This window comes from Tachypleus tridentatus, chromosome 9 (genome assembly GCF_004210375.1).
Source record: "Tachypleus tridentatus isolate NWPU-2018 chromosome 9, ASM421037v1, whole genome shotgun sequence".
Lineage (NCBI taxonomy): Eukaryota > Metazoa > Arthropoda > Merostomata > Xiphosura > Limulidae > Tachypleus > Tachypleus tridentatus.
The window spans coordinates 83,040,656-83,055,488 of NC_134833.1; the positions used below are offsets into that span (position 1 = coordinate 83,040,656).

Sequence of the window (14,833 nt, forward strand, 5' to 3'; positions counted from 1 at the left end):
AGTTGCATCCAGAGGCTTTAAGTAACTGTTTCTTTTTCATAAAAGTCACTAAAGGCTGGTTTAATTAATTCAGAAAACAATTTGACAGGAAAAAGTATTTCTAATACTCTGTTATTACAATAAAATTTGTGATAATGGAAGTTAGATAGCAGGTAAAATGTTAAAAGTTTACCAAACTTCATATCTAGTACAACAAAGACTCAGTGAAGAGCTTGAGTTCAGCAAACAGCTAATATTTTATTTATCTCCATTGCTTTAATACCTATAGACAATCTTTCAGGCATTATTGTAACATATTTATTTAAATTTTTTTTTTTGGATTTTACTTCAAATATCTTTAATACAGTCCCATTAGATTTTTTGCAGTAAATTTTGGTTTGTCAAGTTTTTGATCCATCAAATCCCAGATTTGCTCAACTCGGTTGAGAATGGGGCTCTGTGGAGGCCTTGCATCATTTGAATGACTCCAGCAACTTTTTTGTTAACTAAGTAGTTTCTGGATAGATTATAAAACATGTATAAGTAGTAAAATCTTTTACCGATAATACACAAATCACTGGGTATACCAGCATGGATGGTACCTGTAGTCGTCCATTATTTCATCTAGTTTGCAAAGATCTCCTGTCACCTAAGCAGAAAACTACCTCAAACCATCACACTCTTCTTCCATGCTTCATAGTAGGTGTTATTTATTGAGATAAGTAACATTCACTTTTATTTATCTGGATGTACACCGTTTGTTTTGAACCAAACATGTCAAACTTGGATTTATCCGTCCATCACACCTTTTTCCAATAATAAACAGCACACTTTTGTACATTTTAGCAAATGTCAGTCTCATGACGATATTTGGAGATAAAAATTGGGGTTTTTAACTGTTACACGATCAAGTATTCCATTTTGGTTGAATCATCTTGATACTGTGGATGTGGGCACTTTTCAATCATTTGGTACTTACTTGAGATCAGTGGCAGTCTCCCTTCTATCCCGAAATCTGCATACACAAGAATACTAGCATCAGTATCAGTGAGTTTATATGTTGTGCCTTTATTTTCCAATCTTCAAATTAACCAGTCTAGGTCTCACCATCAAGGGTATATTTGACAGTGTTTAGGGAGTATTTCAAGTCTGCAACAATTTGCTGGAGTGTTTTTAACCTTGGCATGACAACAAAAATTATTATATAGTTTTAACACTGTTTTCATCAAAATGTTTTATGGTGTGCTTTTAAATTGAGTTCTAGCATATACTGGCTCCTTGCTACTTTTCTTTCTGTATAGTTAAGACACTGCATGGGGTATCATGACAGTTATTTCAGACCCTTTGTACAAGCATATTGGAATTTTAAATAGTGACAAGTATTTTCATTCTAGTTCATTCAGCTGTCAACTTGGGTCAGTGAAGCATTACCATAGTGTTGAAATTTACATTCTATAATGGCATGGAAAAATTAGCCACATAAAATGGAAAGATTGTCAAAATAGTCTTTTGTCCTAACACTTCTGCATAGTACTGAATGATTTGTAATTAGTTATGTAAACCACCTTTAAATAAACTATTGCTTCTACAGCTAACTAAGTTTAACATTTGTACTGTACTTAAATTAAAATAGTTGCATATATTTTATAATTGACACACTTACTAAGAATATTCATAATATACTGCACGAGATATTAAGTTATTGAAATAACAGATTTAAATTTAGGGTTTGCATTTGTTCTAATTATTTGTTTAAACCAATAATCACGTGTTTACAGAATTAGGAACTAGTTTCACCAAAATCATCTTATCCAACGTCGAAAAAGTCAGTGAGAGTAAAAAGGACATGCCAGTAGAAGTCTTTCAAATTTGAGGTCACTACGTTGACCAATAAGTATAAGGTATCGAATACTAGTCTTGATTGATTTAGAAAACGAGCAGTTATTTCTACAAATAATAAATATTTCCTTTGTTGTCATAAAACTCTAGTATTAGCTTTAGCATCCTTCATAAAATATCCCTATTGTATTAGAGACCAGAAAATGTCATTACTTACATTTGTGGCTAAAGACTTACACATTTGATTTAATCTAATTTTCTGGAAGGGCCTCGTGAAATAGAAGAAATTTCAAGATTTAAGCATCATCTAAACATGAAATATAAATAGCATCTTCAGATAATTTCAGCTGTTTAATTTATAAAGTTTATTCATTTCCTAAAAATATTTTCATATGGTATTATGATCATCATTTTAACATTATCGCGTCAGTTAAGAGTGTTCTCAAGGTAGGTTATTATTGTTTTGAATGTGACAAAGTATTTGATTATTTAAAGAGACACAGTTGTTCATGTTATTGTAGTGTTTATTTCATTAAAAAATGTTCAAAGTGTGAACCCATTGTTAGAGCTGATTGTAAGAGTTTTTGAAATCACCAGATTGTTAAAACAGACAAAAAAACCAAGAACTGTAAACAAACAGTATCTTCATGTGAAACGTTTTATCAATCTAAAAAATGTTTTTAATGAAAGAAAAAATACATAAACCAGATTTTCATCAATGTGATAAAATAAAATGAACAGGATCTAAATTATTTGTTTTAAATAATCACATATAATTTCCCCATAAAAGAAGGACACTAAAAGACCATATAATAAATTTGTTTAACAAATATTCAGACTAGCATGTTCAGAAATGTTCAGAACTCATGAGGTAGATTACTGTGTGTTCCATGTACATCCCATGGATAAATTTCTAACAACTGTGGTCTGGCATATAGCTAGTTGGTTAGGGCGCTTGACTCGTAATCTGAGGGTCGCGGGTTTGAATCCCTGTCCAATCAAATGTTTTCGCTCATTCAGCTGTGGGGGTATTATAATGTAACGTTCAATCCAACTATTTGTTGGTAAAAGAGTAGCCTAAGAAATGGCAGCGAGTGGTGATGACTAGGTACCTTCCCTCGAGGTTTACACTGCTAAATTAGAGAAGGCGAGTGCAAACAGCCCTATGTCGCTATGCACGAAATTCAAAAGAAACAAATCAAAACAAATTCTAACAGACATGTTTGAACATCTAATACAACTATTTATTTAAATTTCTTATTTTTCTGTTTAAAAACTAATATTTCAGCACTCCAATGGCATAATTGTATGTCTGCAAAGTTACCACACTAAAATCTGGGTTTGATACCCGTGGTAGGCAGGTCACAAATAGTCTATCTTATAGATTTGTGCTTAGCTTTAAAATAATCTAATTTTTAATCACCGTCCAGTAAACTAAAATTAATATATGTAAGTACAATCACAAACTTAAGAAATGTCACATATAATGAAACATTTATTACCAGAACTTCAGTACTGAAACAGTTGTTTAAAAAGCTTCAAACTTACTAATATACCATTTATGAGAAGTTAGTTTATAAAATACTAACTTACAGTCTTAGATACACCATCCACCTTTCTAAAACACTTATAAAGACGCATATATGAATGATAGTTTGTTTTGAACTTCGCGCAAAGCTATATGAAGGCTATCTGCGCTAGCCGTCCCTAATTTAGCAGTGTAAAACTAGAGAGAAGGCATCTAGTCATCCCCACTTACCGCCAACTCTTGAGCTACACTTTTACCAATGAATAGTGGGATTGATTGAAACATTATAACGTCCCCACGACTGAAAGGGCAAGCATGTTTAGTGCGACGGGGATTCGAACCTGTAAACGAGTCGAGTGTCTTAACCACCTGGCCATGCCGGGCCATATATGAATGAGACCTAGAAACTCAAACACATTGAAATTTAAATGCAATCCTACTGAAGTATCGTAACACCATACGAATAAGATATTAAATGAAAACTAAAGTACAATTACATTTTTGTCAATAAAACTTTTATTGCTATGTTATGCCAATAAAAATACAAAAAAAAATTATTTATATTGTTAAGGTAAACAATAAAATCTAGATATTAATGATGTATTCATAAGTTGAGACACTCTACAATGAGCTCATCATCCTAATAAACTAGCCACTTATACAAAATCCACATTATCTGCCTTTGTACAATGAACGTAATATATGAGAAAAAAAATCATAAATATGATTAGATTAAGATAAAGCGAAATTGTAATTCGAAACACAACATTAAGCACATTAAAATAAATTATTATTTTAAAATCTTTGTTTGTTACTGTAAAATTGATCATTATGTTTTCTTATAATACTACTGCGCCCTTTGGTGTCATTTTTTTGGCTCTACCAACACGAACTTTATTGTGTAACACTCGAACTATGCTGTTTGTTGATCCCAGAAACGTGCACTCTGTTGCGACGTCCTGGAACTATGACGTCATCGTTTCTACATTGCTTCCACGTTGCCAGAAGTTGACACGCGTGTAGCTCTCTGGTGAAATAACATGTGAGTGTCGAGGTGTCTCAGCCTGTGATTACATCATCAATGTTTTTCAAAACCAAAATGTGTTGGACTATATGTGCAATATTTACGTACAGTTAACATGTTCTCCTTAAAGTCTGTTTTACTCGTTCGATAGTTCTGAATAACAAGCACTAGAACTGATACACAATTCAAAACAGAATTCCACAGAAAAATCACCCATGGTCACATCAAAACTCTCTCTTTCTTAACCTGAAGACGACCCAGGAAGGTCGACACGTTGTTCTCTCCTTATCAATTAAATTGGTAATACTAACACCAGCCGGTCTGATACACATTTTTAATTAAAGTGAGTTTCTTGTCATAAAGAAAAGTTTCGATAACTTGAGAAACTTCATTTCATAACCTTCTTCTTCTAGTTTGGAACACTTTTGACTAAGTGAAGAAAACTGCGATTATCCATTATTCATTCCCACTATATTCAGTTGTTGGTTTTTATTGTTTATTTTACATAACTGCCGAAAAGTGGGCGCATCTCTCTGCTATCCTGCCAACTATATGTGCTGAAATGAAATAACAGTGAGGGACTAAATCAATACTATGTGTGTGACATTTAGGTTGGCCTGAAAAGTTCTGTTATCAGATCAAAGGCCTAGTCAGCACTGCATATAGTATATACAGTGTGATATACTTTATACACTTGGTTAGTTTCACTCTGAAGTTCTTATCACTAATAAATATGAAGCAGCTGAAATTAAAAATAAATAAGTATAGTGCTCTGAAGCAACTATATTTTAAATTTCCTCGCGTAACACAAAACTAATTCAAGTTGAATAAAGCAGTGCAGTCGTTTTTTGTAGAATGCAATCATTCAGACTGGACAAAATATTTAAACCCATTTCACACAATGATATTGCATCACAGAATTATCTGACTTTCTGCTTTGTGAAAAGAAACACATCTGTGGAATAAATTGATCCAGATAGAACACATACACTTTCATGGAACTTTCCCAGCATTTGTCGCTCTTGTGGTGTGAAATCTCAAGAACCGTCATGCATAAAGGTCGTTGGTATTTTTACTTGTTAACAATAAGTCGTGACGTTATCCAGTAAGAAGGTGTTTCTCCAGCAGAGGCCGCTCATTGGTTGTTACTAGGGGAGGGATGCCTTTGGTTTACTATAAAAAAAACAGGATTTGCTCACTTAATATAACTTCTTCCCTGACTTAAGAAGAAAGACTATTTATAAAGGTAAGATTATTTAGAATAATATTATCAAAATGTTTTTGTGTTGACCATATGTTAAGGTAATTTCTGATAAGTTTGAATTTAGCTGCGTAAGTGGAGCGTTAAATATGCTTTCCATTTAATTTAAGTAATTGCTTTACCAGTGGCACTGTTGAAGGTACAATCTCACGCCAGTTTTCTATAAAACGTAGCTAGATATTAAATAGAGATTTTAAACGGATAGAAAGTAAATTATGTAATGAGTGTTTACTAACTATTTTATCTATCGATAGATTATAGCTATACAGTAATAATAACTAATCAAATTAACTTTCTAAAAATCTTAGTAAGTGACTCTTATATTACGTGCTATGTTACATATTAATAGTTACTTCGTGTGTTTAATCAAATCCTCGCTTTAGCATGTTAAACAATTAATATATACTTTGATGATATTTGAAAAAAGTTTGTTGCTAATCAACCATCAACAACGTGTGGCAAACAATGTTTTAGATTTTGACTGCTTTAAATGCCTTGTTTCGGTTAATGAATATATATATTATCGACTAAATATAGGACTTAGTTTTTTTACATATTAAATTAGTATTCTGTACAAAACATTTCAGGTACAAATTTTTATAATATACATCAGTGGTATTGCTTACAATTGTCCTTTGATTAACTGTCATAGCTACTTGTATTCTTCGATAGACTGTTTAGGCAGAGTATTCATCATAGAAGCTACTTGGTTGATAAATAAACAAACCAAAACGTAACAGCATGAGTCACTTGTTTTGTTAATAGGTGTGTAAGAAAGGCTGTTTTGCCACGAACGGATGTGATAAAACGTCAGTTACTGCTTAATAGACCAAAAAAAAATCCAGTTTTGTAAAATCATAACGAAAAGAAGTGATTATGGGTTGTGCTTACATATGTTTCTTGTGAGTCAAGTAACAGTTTTATAGGTAATTAATCTTAAAAATATGAACTCAGCACGAACATTGAAGAATTAAAATGTATGGTTAAAAACAGTTAATACTTCATCAAGCAAGGCTGGTGTGTTAATTGCTATATGTTATTTAAATGTCAAATTACGCTTTCAGTTCTTTTTGTCAGTCACAGCTTTTTCAGAGCACAAAAATAATGAACCAGGATTTTGAGGTTTACCTAAAAATCGATATAGTTATATTTCGTGTGCAGTATTTCGTAAATTTTGGCCAGTTTTAAGCCATTTACTTTTGTCTACGTTCTAGTGGCATCCGGAACTTGCAGAAAATGGAAATGAGCGTTCCACTTTTCAGAAAAACAAAAAAACTTTTTATTTCTGAGAATGTAAAGATTCACTCGTTGTGTTTATTTAATTAAAAAAATGTTTCTACATTCAAATAAAGTTTTAGACATGTATGTTAAATTTATTGGCATTTTAACAGAATAAGTCAAGCAAGTAAGATTTAAAAGGCTTTAACTGAGAAGTACCGTAAAAGCCAAGTGTTATGTGCTTTATATTTTTATTGACATACAATTAAATGTGGTAATTTTATTTCATCGTAAAGTCAAATACAAATTAACTTTAACAAAAGATTATACATACTATACGTTGACTTTTCCAAACTGTGTTCCAAAAATAGTCAACTTTTTCAAGTCTTTATTATTGTTCTTTGTTAGAAACCGAAATTTGGCAAGTGTCCTAAAACTATGCAATAAATGGAATCAACAACTTTGTTTTTATTACGTACGAAAAGCTGCAAGTTTGAACTGCTGTTGGTGAAAAGATAATGATTTATAGTTATTACTTCACAAGCTCATAGTCATTACTGAATATTAATTTATAGTATTATAGTAAGTTGTGTCATTTTACTTCTGTTTCATAGAGACCACTTTATTTTTCAGAGTACCTATATTATGAAATTAAACGTTTTGCGAATATTCGACAAAAATTTCAACATCGGCCGTAAGGCACAAACCCCTGTCCACTGGAGGTATAGTTACTCCTACTTCAGCTTTCTTTCGATACCGTTCGGACTTAATGGTGCTTAGTACAAATTAAACCCAGAAATAAAGAGGTAAATATTAGTCTAGTTTATTAATATGAACTTGGTTAAAACTAATACTGTTCCAACCATCTAAACGTAACTGAATTGTTTTATTGACAGCTGCATCCATCATTCAAAATTAGCTTTCACATCAGTTGACATTTTTTTCATTTTCCTGAATTGTATTTGTAATTTAAATATTTTGCTTCAGATTATAATAGCACTTAAATCAACATTTCTTAGTCACTACCACATTTCTTTGCCCCCCACCAGTGGCACAACGGCATGTCTGCGGAATTACAGCGCGAAAAACCGGGTTTTGTTACATGTGGTGGGCAGAGCATAAATAGCCCTTTGTGTATCTTTGTACATAATTCGTAATAACAACCGCATTTCGTGTAAAGAAAATAATATAAGTACATTCGTGAGGAAGAAGGGTAGATATAACTTGTTTGTTATAACACACAATCAACTATTTTATCTCTGAGAATACAATAAAATGAATTCAAATAACATCTTTATTGAATGTCTTTGTGATATTGATTATACCGCTTTCTAGGAATTGTTTATACTGTGAGAAGTAAAGACACGTTTTCTTTTCTCATCAAACTGGTGGTTTTAAATTCATCTTCAACATAATGGTTGGAACTGATGTTACGAAGCGGGAACCTACAGTTGCAATCAAATTCTTCAGTGCTGGAACAGCTGCCTGTATTGCTGACACCCTAACCTTTCCTCTAGATGTTGCAAAAGTTCGCTTACAAGTAAGTTTTGTTCGTTTACTCAAGTAAACATGGTTTTATGTCTGAACACTAGTGGTGTAAACAGTTCTTTCCAAGTACAGGTTTTGAGTCTTTTGTTAGACGCATTTTTGAGTCTTCACTGATCTCAAAATAGATTGATTGTTATTTCAATTCGCTCAAACATAAACTCTGGTTAACTTTCTCTCACTGCCAACTAAAGCAACATTAGCAAGTGTAGTCCTCATAAGTACATTACAGAGAAATTATAAAACATTATAGAAAAAATACAAACAAGGATACATCTAAAAAACTGAATTTTCTCTTTATGTGACTTTTGATATTGATTTCCAGGTCACTATGCATTTGTTTCATTGAAACAATGAATGCATCGCGAAAGCTTCATGTGATCTGTGTTGTGCGAAAACCCATCAGATTGCTTTGTTCACTGTTATTTCATCACTAATCATAAACAAACTCAATTGAAAAAAGAATCATAATTTCTGATGTTGTTTTTAAATTTAATCCATAAAAATCAGCTGTTTGAATTGTGATTGGCTTACTTGTCAGTATGTACTTGAAGCTACGTCATTGGTTGAAACATGAACTTGAAAACTGTGTCCACTTTTTACATTATTATAGTTAACTTCGTAGTGTAAAGTTATTCTCTACACGAAATTATTCTTCTGCTTCAAGAAACGCTTGTGACAAAAAAAAGTTTCTGTTTCAATGTTATATTACCTACAGTTAAGTATCATGTAATAATGATGATGGACTCTTATTTCTCACTTTACATAACCGAGATTCTCTTAATTCTAGTGGTCTAATTGAAAGCAAATAGTGTGAATGCATGCATATATTTGTGTTACTTGATAATTGTGTTCTTCGAATATTTCCAATTCTTGAATGCTTTTAACTGTTTCTTTTATTCCTGTTTGTAAAGACTTTAATGTCGAGTTTGTACGCTTTGCATAACATTGTTGTTTGACGAATTAACCTCACAATTTTTGATTAAATTATGTTATCTCACTCTCTCTATATAAGCTTGTTTTACTATTCATTTTATTCGATTTTACAGAAATGTAATCACATGGACTATTTACAGATACAAGGAGAAGGAAATGCCTCTGTTAAAATCACTGGGAATTCGTTCTTAAAGTCTTCTGTTACTCCAAAGTATCGAGGTGTGTTAGGTACTCTGACAAAGATTGTCCAACAAGAAGGGCCGAAGAGCCTCTACAATGGATTGTGTGCCGGCCTTCAACGACAGATGGCGTTCGCATCTGTGCGGATTGGACTGTATGATTCAATTAGATCATTCTACCAGGACTTGCTCAATGGTTAGTGGACACATATGACCATCGAATTCAACAATAGAATTAGTTTGAATACAAGAATGTCTGTTAGTGTTGGCGATTTAACGAATTATTGAAATGGAAGTGAATTAGAGAAGTCAAGTTGTCGAATTTTGCAGCATAAATAAAATATGTTTTTATACGTAATTATGTAAGATAAAATCTTTCGGATCTTTTACCACTTTATTACGCTTAACAGTGTGGTGACACAAATTTAACTTTCATAAAGTTTGCTTTGTAGTATATGTGGCATGGTTATAGGTAAAAAGCCTTGCACTACGAAAGAATATTAATTTTCCCAACTGCTATAACTAGCGGTTAAAAGCGTTAATGTTAACAGCGTAGTGCTTTATTTAACTGCTCATAGAAAACAAAAACCTCAAATAAATGGTTTCGTCTTTTCCAGGGCCCAATTCCCAAGCTGGAGTGGGAATCCGTATTATGGCTGGAATCACATCTGGTGGTATGGCAGTGATCTGCGCTCAACCCACTGATGTTGTAAAAGTTCGCATGCAAGCACAAGTGTTCGGGCAACCCAAACGTTATACTGGCGCCTTACAAGCTTATCGTGTTATTGGTAGAGAGGAAGGCATGAAAGGGTTATGGAAAGGTATGGAAACCCTTGGATATTAATGGAGCACGAGATAGCAAATCAGTTTCTTAGTTAATAAGTCATTTGCTATTAAACGATACGTTCGTAAAACAACGCGTTCTGATATATTCTTAACTAACGATTATAATGAATATTGTAAATTGGTTTAAGAGATAGTACGAAGGGCGATCATAAACTAGTAAATTTATCCTACCTACTTCTTTAACGTTTTTCTTTATTTTAAATTATAGCTTATTTAGTTCAAAGACTGGAATATACATTTGGGAATTTATGTATTTGTTTTAGGTACTTTACCGAACGTGACACGTAACGCTGTGGTAAACGCTTCTGAGCTCGTGGCTTACGACATGATTAAAGAATTGATTATAAATCGCCACTTGATGACGGACAACGCCCCTTGTCACTTTGTCTCAGCTTTTGGAGCAGGCTTCTGTGCTACTGTGATCGCCTCTCCTGTTGATGTTGTAAAAACCCGGTATATGAATTCCTGGCAGAGTCAGTACAGTGGAGCGCTAGACTGTGCAGTGAAAATGCTCAGAGAAGGCGGATTTTTATCTTTTTATAAAGGGTAGGATATTTATATTTGAATAAAATAAACATGAAATTAGATTGTATATTTTATTGTAAAACACCACATCAAGCAACTTTCTAGCTGTGGTACTGGTAAAACTGATTCGAATCCGTGCAATACCAAAGTATATTCCCTACACTTTAAGCTGTGTGTATGTTATAAGAGTGACAGTCTGTTCCTTAGCGTAGATAGTAAGGTGCTGTCGAGTGACCGCCTTCCTTTCGATAGTTGAACATTAGGAATGGTAATACATAGTTCTAGTAGCTTTGTCATTAGTTTAAAATACCAATACAGATAAAAGAGTAGCCCAAGAGTTGGCGGTGGGTGGTGATGACTAGCTGCCTTCCCTCTAGTCTTACACTGCTAAATTAGGGACGTCTCGGTGCAGTGGGCTAACAACCTGCTCACTTAAATACTTGTTGAAGAATCCGCAAGCGATTGCGGCCCTATGTTCCTAGATGGAATCTAATGGTGATAACTAACTAACCAATACAGGTACTTTAATTTAAAATATCAATACAGTTATTTCCAACAACGCTAACCGTTCATATATTGACTTGCTAAAAATATAATTAAAACATACATCAAAAATAGAAGTTTAAACAGCATGTTCTGATTAACCTGTATTCTGGTATTTTACTTTACTTGGACTTCTATAGGTTCTTTCCTTCATTTATTCGACTTGGTTCCTGGAACATCTGTATGTTTGTTACTTTTGAGCAGCTGAAACGTCTATGTTGTTTGATGGGTAACAAAGATATTTTCTCCAAGACATCAATTCCTGCCCCCGGATATGCCCCCGTTTTTCACTTCTTAGTGGAACCGCCGTCATCTACAGCTAAAGTAGATGGGTTTTTTAAGAAGAGAATCAACCAGTGGGACATCTAGAAGGCGAATCGTAAGAGAAATATTTTAGAATCTTCGAAACAACACGAGCGAATGCCACTTGACTTAGATTTATTTGTAATTTGTGTACATGTGGCATAGTGTCGACGACTACACAGGTCAATTTTATCGAACCATGCATAATATATCGCACTTTAATACCACGTGTAATAAAACGTGATAAAATAATTTGGAGATCTAATGACAAGCATAGAATTAGTGCGTGAAGCATGCGTAACCCGAATTTTTCTATAACTTAGTTTCTAGTTCAGTATGAAAAACTTATTCTCGTGATATGCTATAATAACAAGTGAGATACTACTTTAGTTCCAAGTTGTCAGGACCTTGAAGTTAATCATTGAATAATTGTTGTATTATAAACAATTTACGTAAGCGAAGTATATTTATTTCTTTAAGTATTTTCTCATATACTCGCCTATTTATTTTCATGCAATTTGCTCATTATGTTTAAATTTTAACAATGTTTGATTTTTAACATTGTGAAGTGTTTCCAGCACTTTTGGAGTGCTAATAAGAAATTTCAGCATTTAAAGCAGTTTTTGATGACGATTTGTGTGTTTTTTGTGTTTTTGAAAGAATGAAACTTTTTAAAGCTAAAAGCAGTACCTCAGTAGTTAAGGTATTTGTTTGAATTTTTTATGTAATGATTATTACATCTTTGCAGCAAAATGAAATTACCAAATATGTTGTGTAATAAAATATATATTTCATATTATTCAGTACATCGTTTGGAGGCTATTATTTCACTATTATAATATAGTTCATCATTAATGAATTACAATAGCAGGCTTGTGAATGCTCCCTTTACCATGATAAATAATAAAAAAATCATTCATATGTTTTATTACAATGTTGAAAACAAGTACACAAATATTAAAAATAGAATCATTACATAAATATTCCTGAAAATAATTAGGTAACTAGATATCAACTGTTTGACCTGATTTATGAAAAGTTTCTTTCACAAACAGTATTCAACTTACTCTATGCCTGCCTATATTAAGTACGTTATCTTTATATAACCCATGTATAGTAAACAAGAAAATTTAAACAAATCTACAGATGGAAAGGTTTTTATAACCAACGTTAAAAATCATGATTAATATCATTAAGACTTTCCGTAGAAAGTGAAGTGATTACTTCTGTCTGCTCTGAAATAATATGAGTAAACAAGGAACGAGTTTTCTGAAACGTCTCTACAAATGTTTCAAAGTATAACACTGTAACACACCTTCAGAATTTAAATTAATATTAGTAATAAGAATTATCAGTGAAAGTAGAATGTATAATATGTTAGACTCACTACATCTGCTATATCGAGTGCCGACGAGACCACTGGTTATTACTAGGGATCTCTCGGCCAACTGGGATATGACAGATACCATAATGGTTTAGACCCAATTATGTTAGTGAACTGCTTGCTTACAACATTTGGAGATATGTAATTTTTCATCGATTCTACTTTTATCATACAACACATCGGAATTAGGTTAAGGATTTTTAAGTACTATATTGTTCATTTTAACACCATATTGTATTAAAAATTATTTTATTGAATTAACCTACTCATTGTTCAGAAGAACTGGTAACTCACAAGCTAATAATCTTCAGTTCCTGATACTAGAGTAGGTCAAGTGACCACAGTGTCAATAAGAGAAGATTACATTAGTATTCTAAGAACTCCTGAGTGAAAGAAAAGAAGAATATATGTGAACTATACTACATGTGTTATATTCACTCTTGAGTGCTGTCAAAATTTTTGTCCAATACAGTAGGGAGTGTTTTGTGTTATAATTTGTCCGGAACGAGTCTCCGATTTATTATTTCTTGTATTTTAAAGTATTACAATTTTAAGTACCTTAAATAGTAATTTAGAAGTTAATTATATGTTGATACATATCAAATTTATGATATTTGCCAACAAGATTGATAAACACAATTTTCTTTTTAAACATAAATATATTTTAACATAATTTATATTAAGGGTTGGGCCTGGCATGGTCTCGCGCGTAATGCGAGTGTCGCGGGTTCGCGCCCGCGTCGCGCCAAACATGCTCGCTCTCCCATCCGTGGGGGCGTTATAATGTGACGGTCAATCCCACTATTCGTTGGTAAAAGAGTAGCCCAAGAGTTGGCGGTGGGTGGTGATGACTAGCTGCCTTCTCTCTAGTCTTACACTGCTAAGTTAGGGACGGCTCGGTGCAGTGGGCTAACAACCCACTCACTTAAATACTTGTTGAAGAATCCGTAAACGATTGCGGCCCTATGTTCCTAGATGGAATCTAATGGTGATAACTACCTAACTAACTATATTAAGGGTTAGTACAAACAAAGATTTATATTCAAAAGTTTTACAAACTTATAATCAAAATTCAGTGTTAGATGTGGTCTGGAACTGAATATTTTATTAACATTTCACTATGAACAAATGAATTTCGAGTTGATATTGGTACAGGTCACTTAACGACCAGCTAGCTAGCGCTCTGTTCTGACTTTTCTCCGACGAAGACGTCTAATGTTCTGGTCCGAAGTTTATTCTCTGAAATTAAATGGTTTATAACGTTAAAAACCTGTGAACATCACTGATTAATTATTTGTAGTTTCCCAATTGATGAGCGTTTATTACAGTGACAGAGTCCGAGGTTTATAGTATACTAACTGGTAAACCAATAACAATATGAAAACTGTCTCTTGGTGGATCGATTTATAAACTTTAGGCGAGGTTCTCGAAAGTTCAGTTGACAACAGTTTTTTTTACACATATAGTACATTGTTGTTTCTTACACTCGAGAATATTCTACAAATTTAGAGAATAGGCGCGAATATCGCAACACATATTTAATACTATAAGTTACATGTATTTCTAAATATATGTTAAACTGAAACAAATATAGATATTAAAATAAATATGTAACAGTAAATCTGTTACACCTCTTCTTAATTAAAAATTGGAGTCGGAAATTAATAACTAAGATATTATATGTACAAATGCATTGATAACAATACATTAAATATAATATATT

The 14,833-nt window shown here is 32.8% G+C and overlaps 1 protein-coding gene across 2 annotated transcripts; it reads left to right on the plus strand.

The window, feature by feature from the left end:
* Positions 1–5,476: 5,476 nt before the first annotated feature.
* Positions 5,477–12,529, plus strand: LOC143225635 (dicarboxylate carrier UCP2-like). Of its 2 annotated transcripts, XM_076455412.1 has the most exons (7): positions 5,477–5,616; positions 7,483–7,655; positions 8,185–8,389; positions 9,471–9,705; positions 10,127–10,330; positions 10,619–10,901; positions 11,564–12,529. In XM_076455412.1, exons 3-7 carry the CDS (start codon positions 8,264–8,266, stop codon positions 11,790–11,792), a joined length of 1,077 nt encoding a protein of 358 aa, XP_076311527.1. In that variant the 5' UTR covers positions 5,477–5,616; positions 7,483–7,655; positions 8,185–8,263; the 3' UTR covers positions 11,793–12,529. The 2 variants fall into 2 exon arrangements, with proteins under 2 accessions (XP_076311527.1, XP_076311528.1); XM_076455413.1 differs by lacking the exon at positions 7,483–7,655 and having other exon boundaries at positions 5,493–5,616.
* Positions 12,530–14,833: the final 2,304 nt, after the last annotated feature.

Excerpts from the sequence above, each read along its gene's own strand:
- LOC143225635 (XM_076455412.1), top strand. The coding sequence starts at position 8,264 with ATGGTTGGAACTGATGTTACGAAGCGGGAACCTACAGTTGCAATCAAA. Across the intron at positions 8,390-9,470 it reads TTGCAAAAGTTCGCTTACAA|ATACAAGGAGAAGGAAATGC; the intron begins GTAAGTTTTGTT and ends GACTATTTACAG. Across the intron at positions 9,706-10,126 it reads CTACCAGGACTTGCTCAATG|GGCCCAATTCCCAAGCTGGA; the intron begins GTTAGTGGACAC and ends CGTCTTTTCCAG.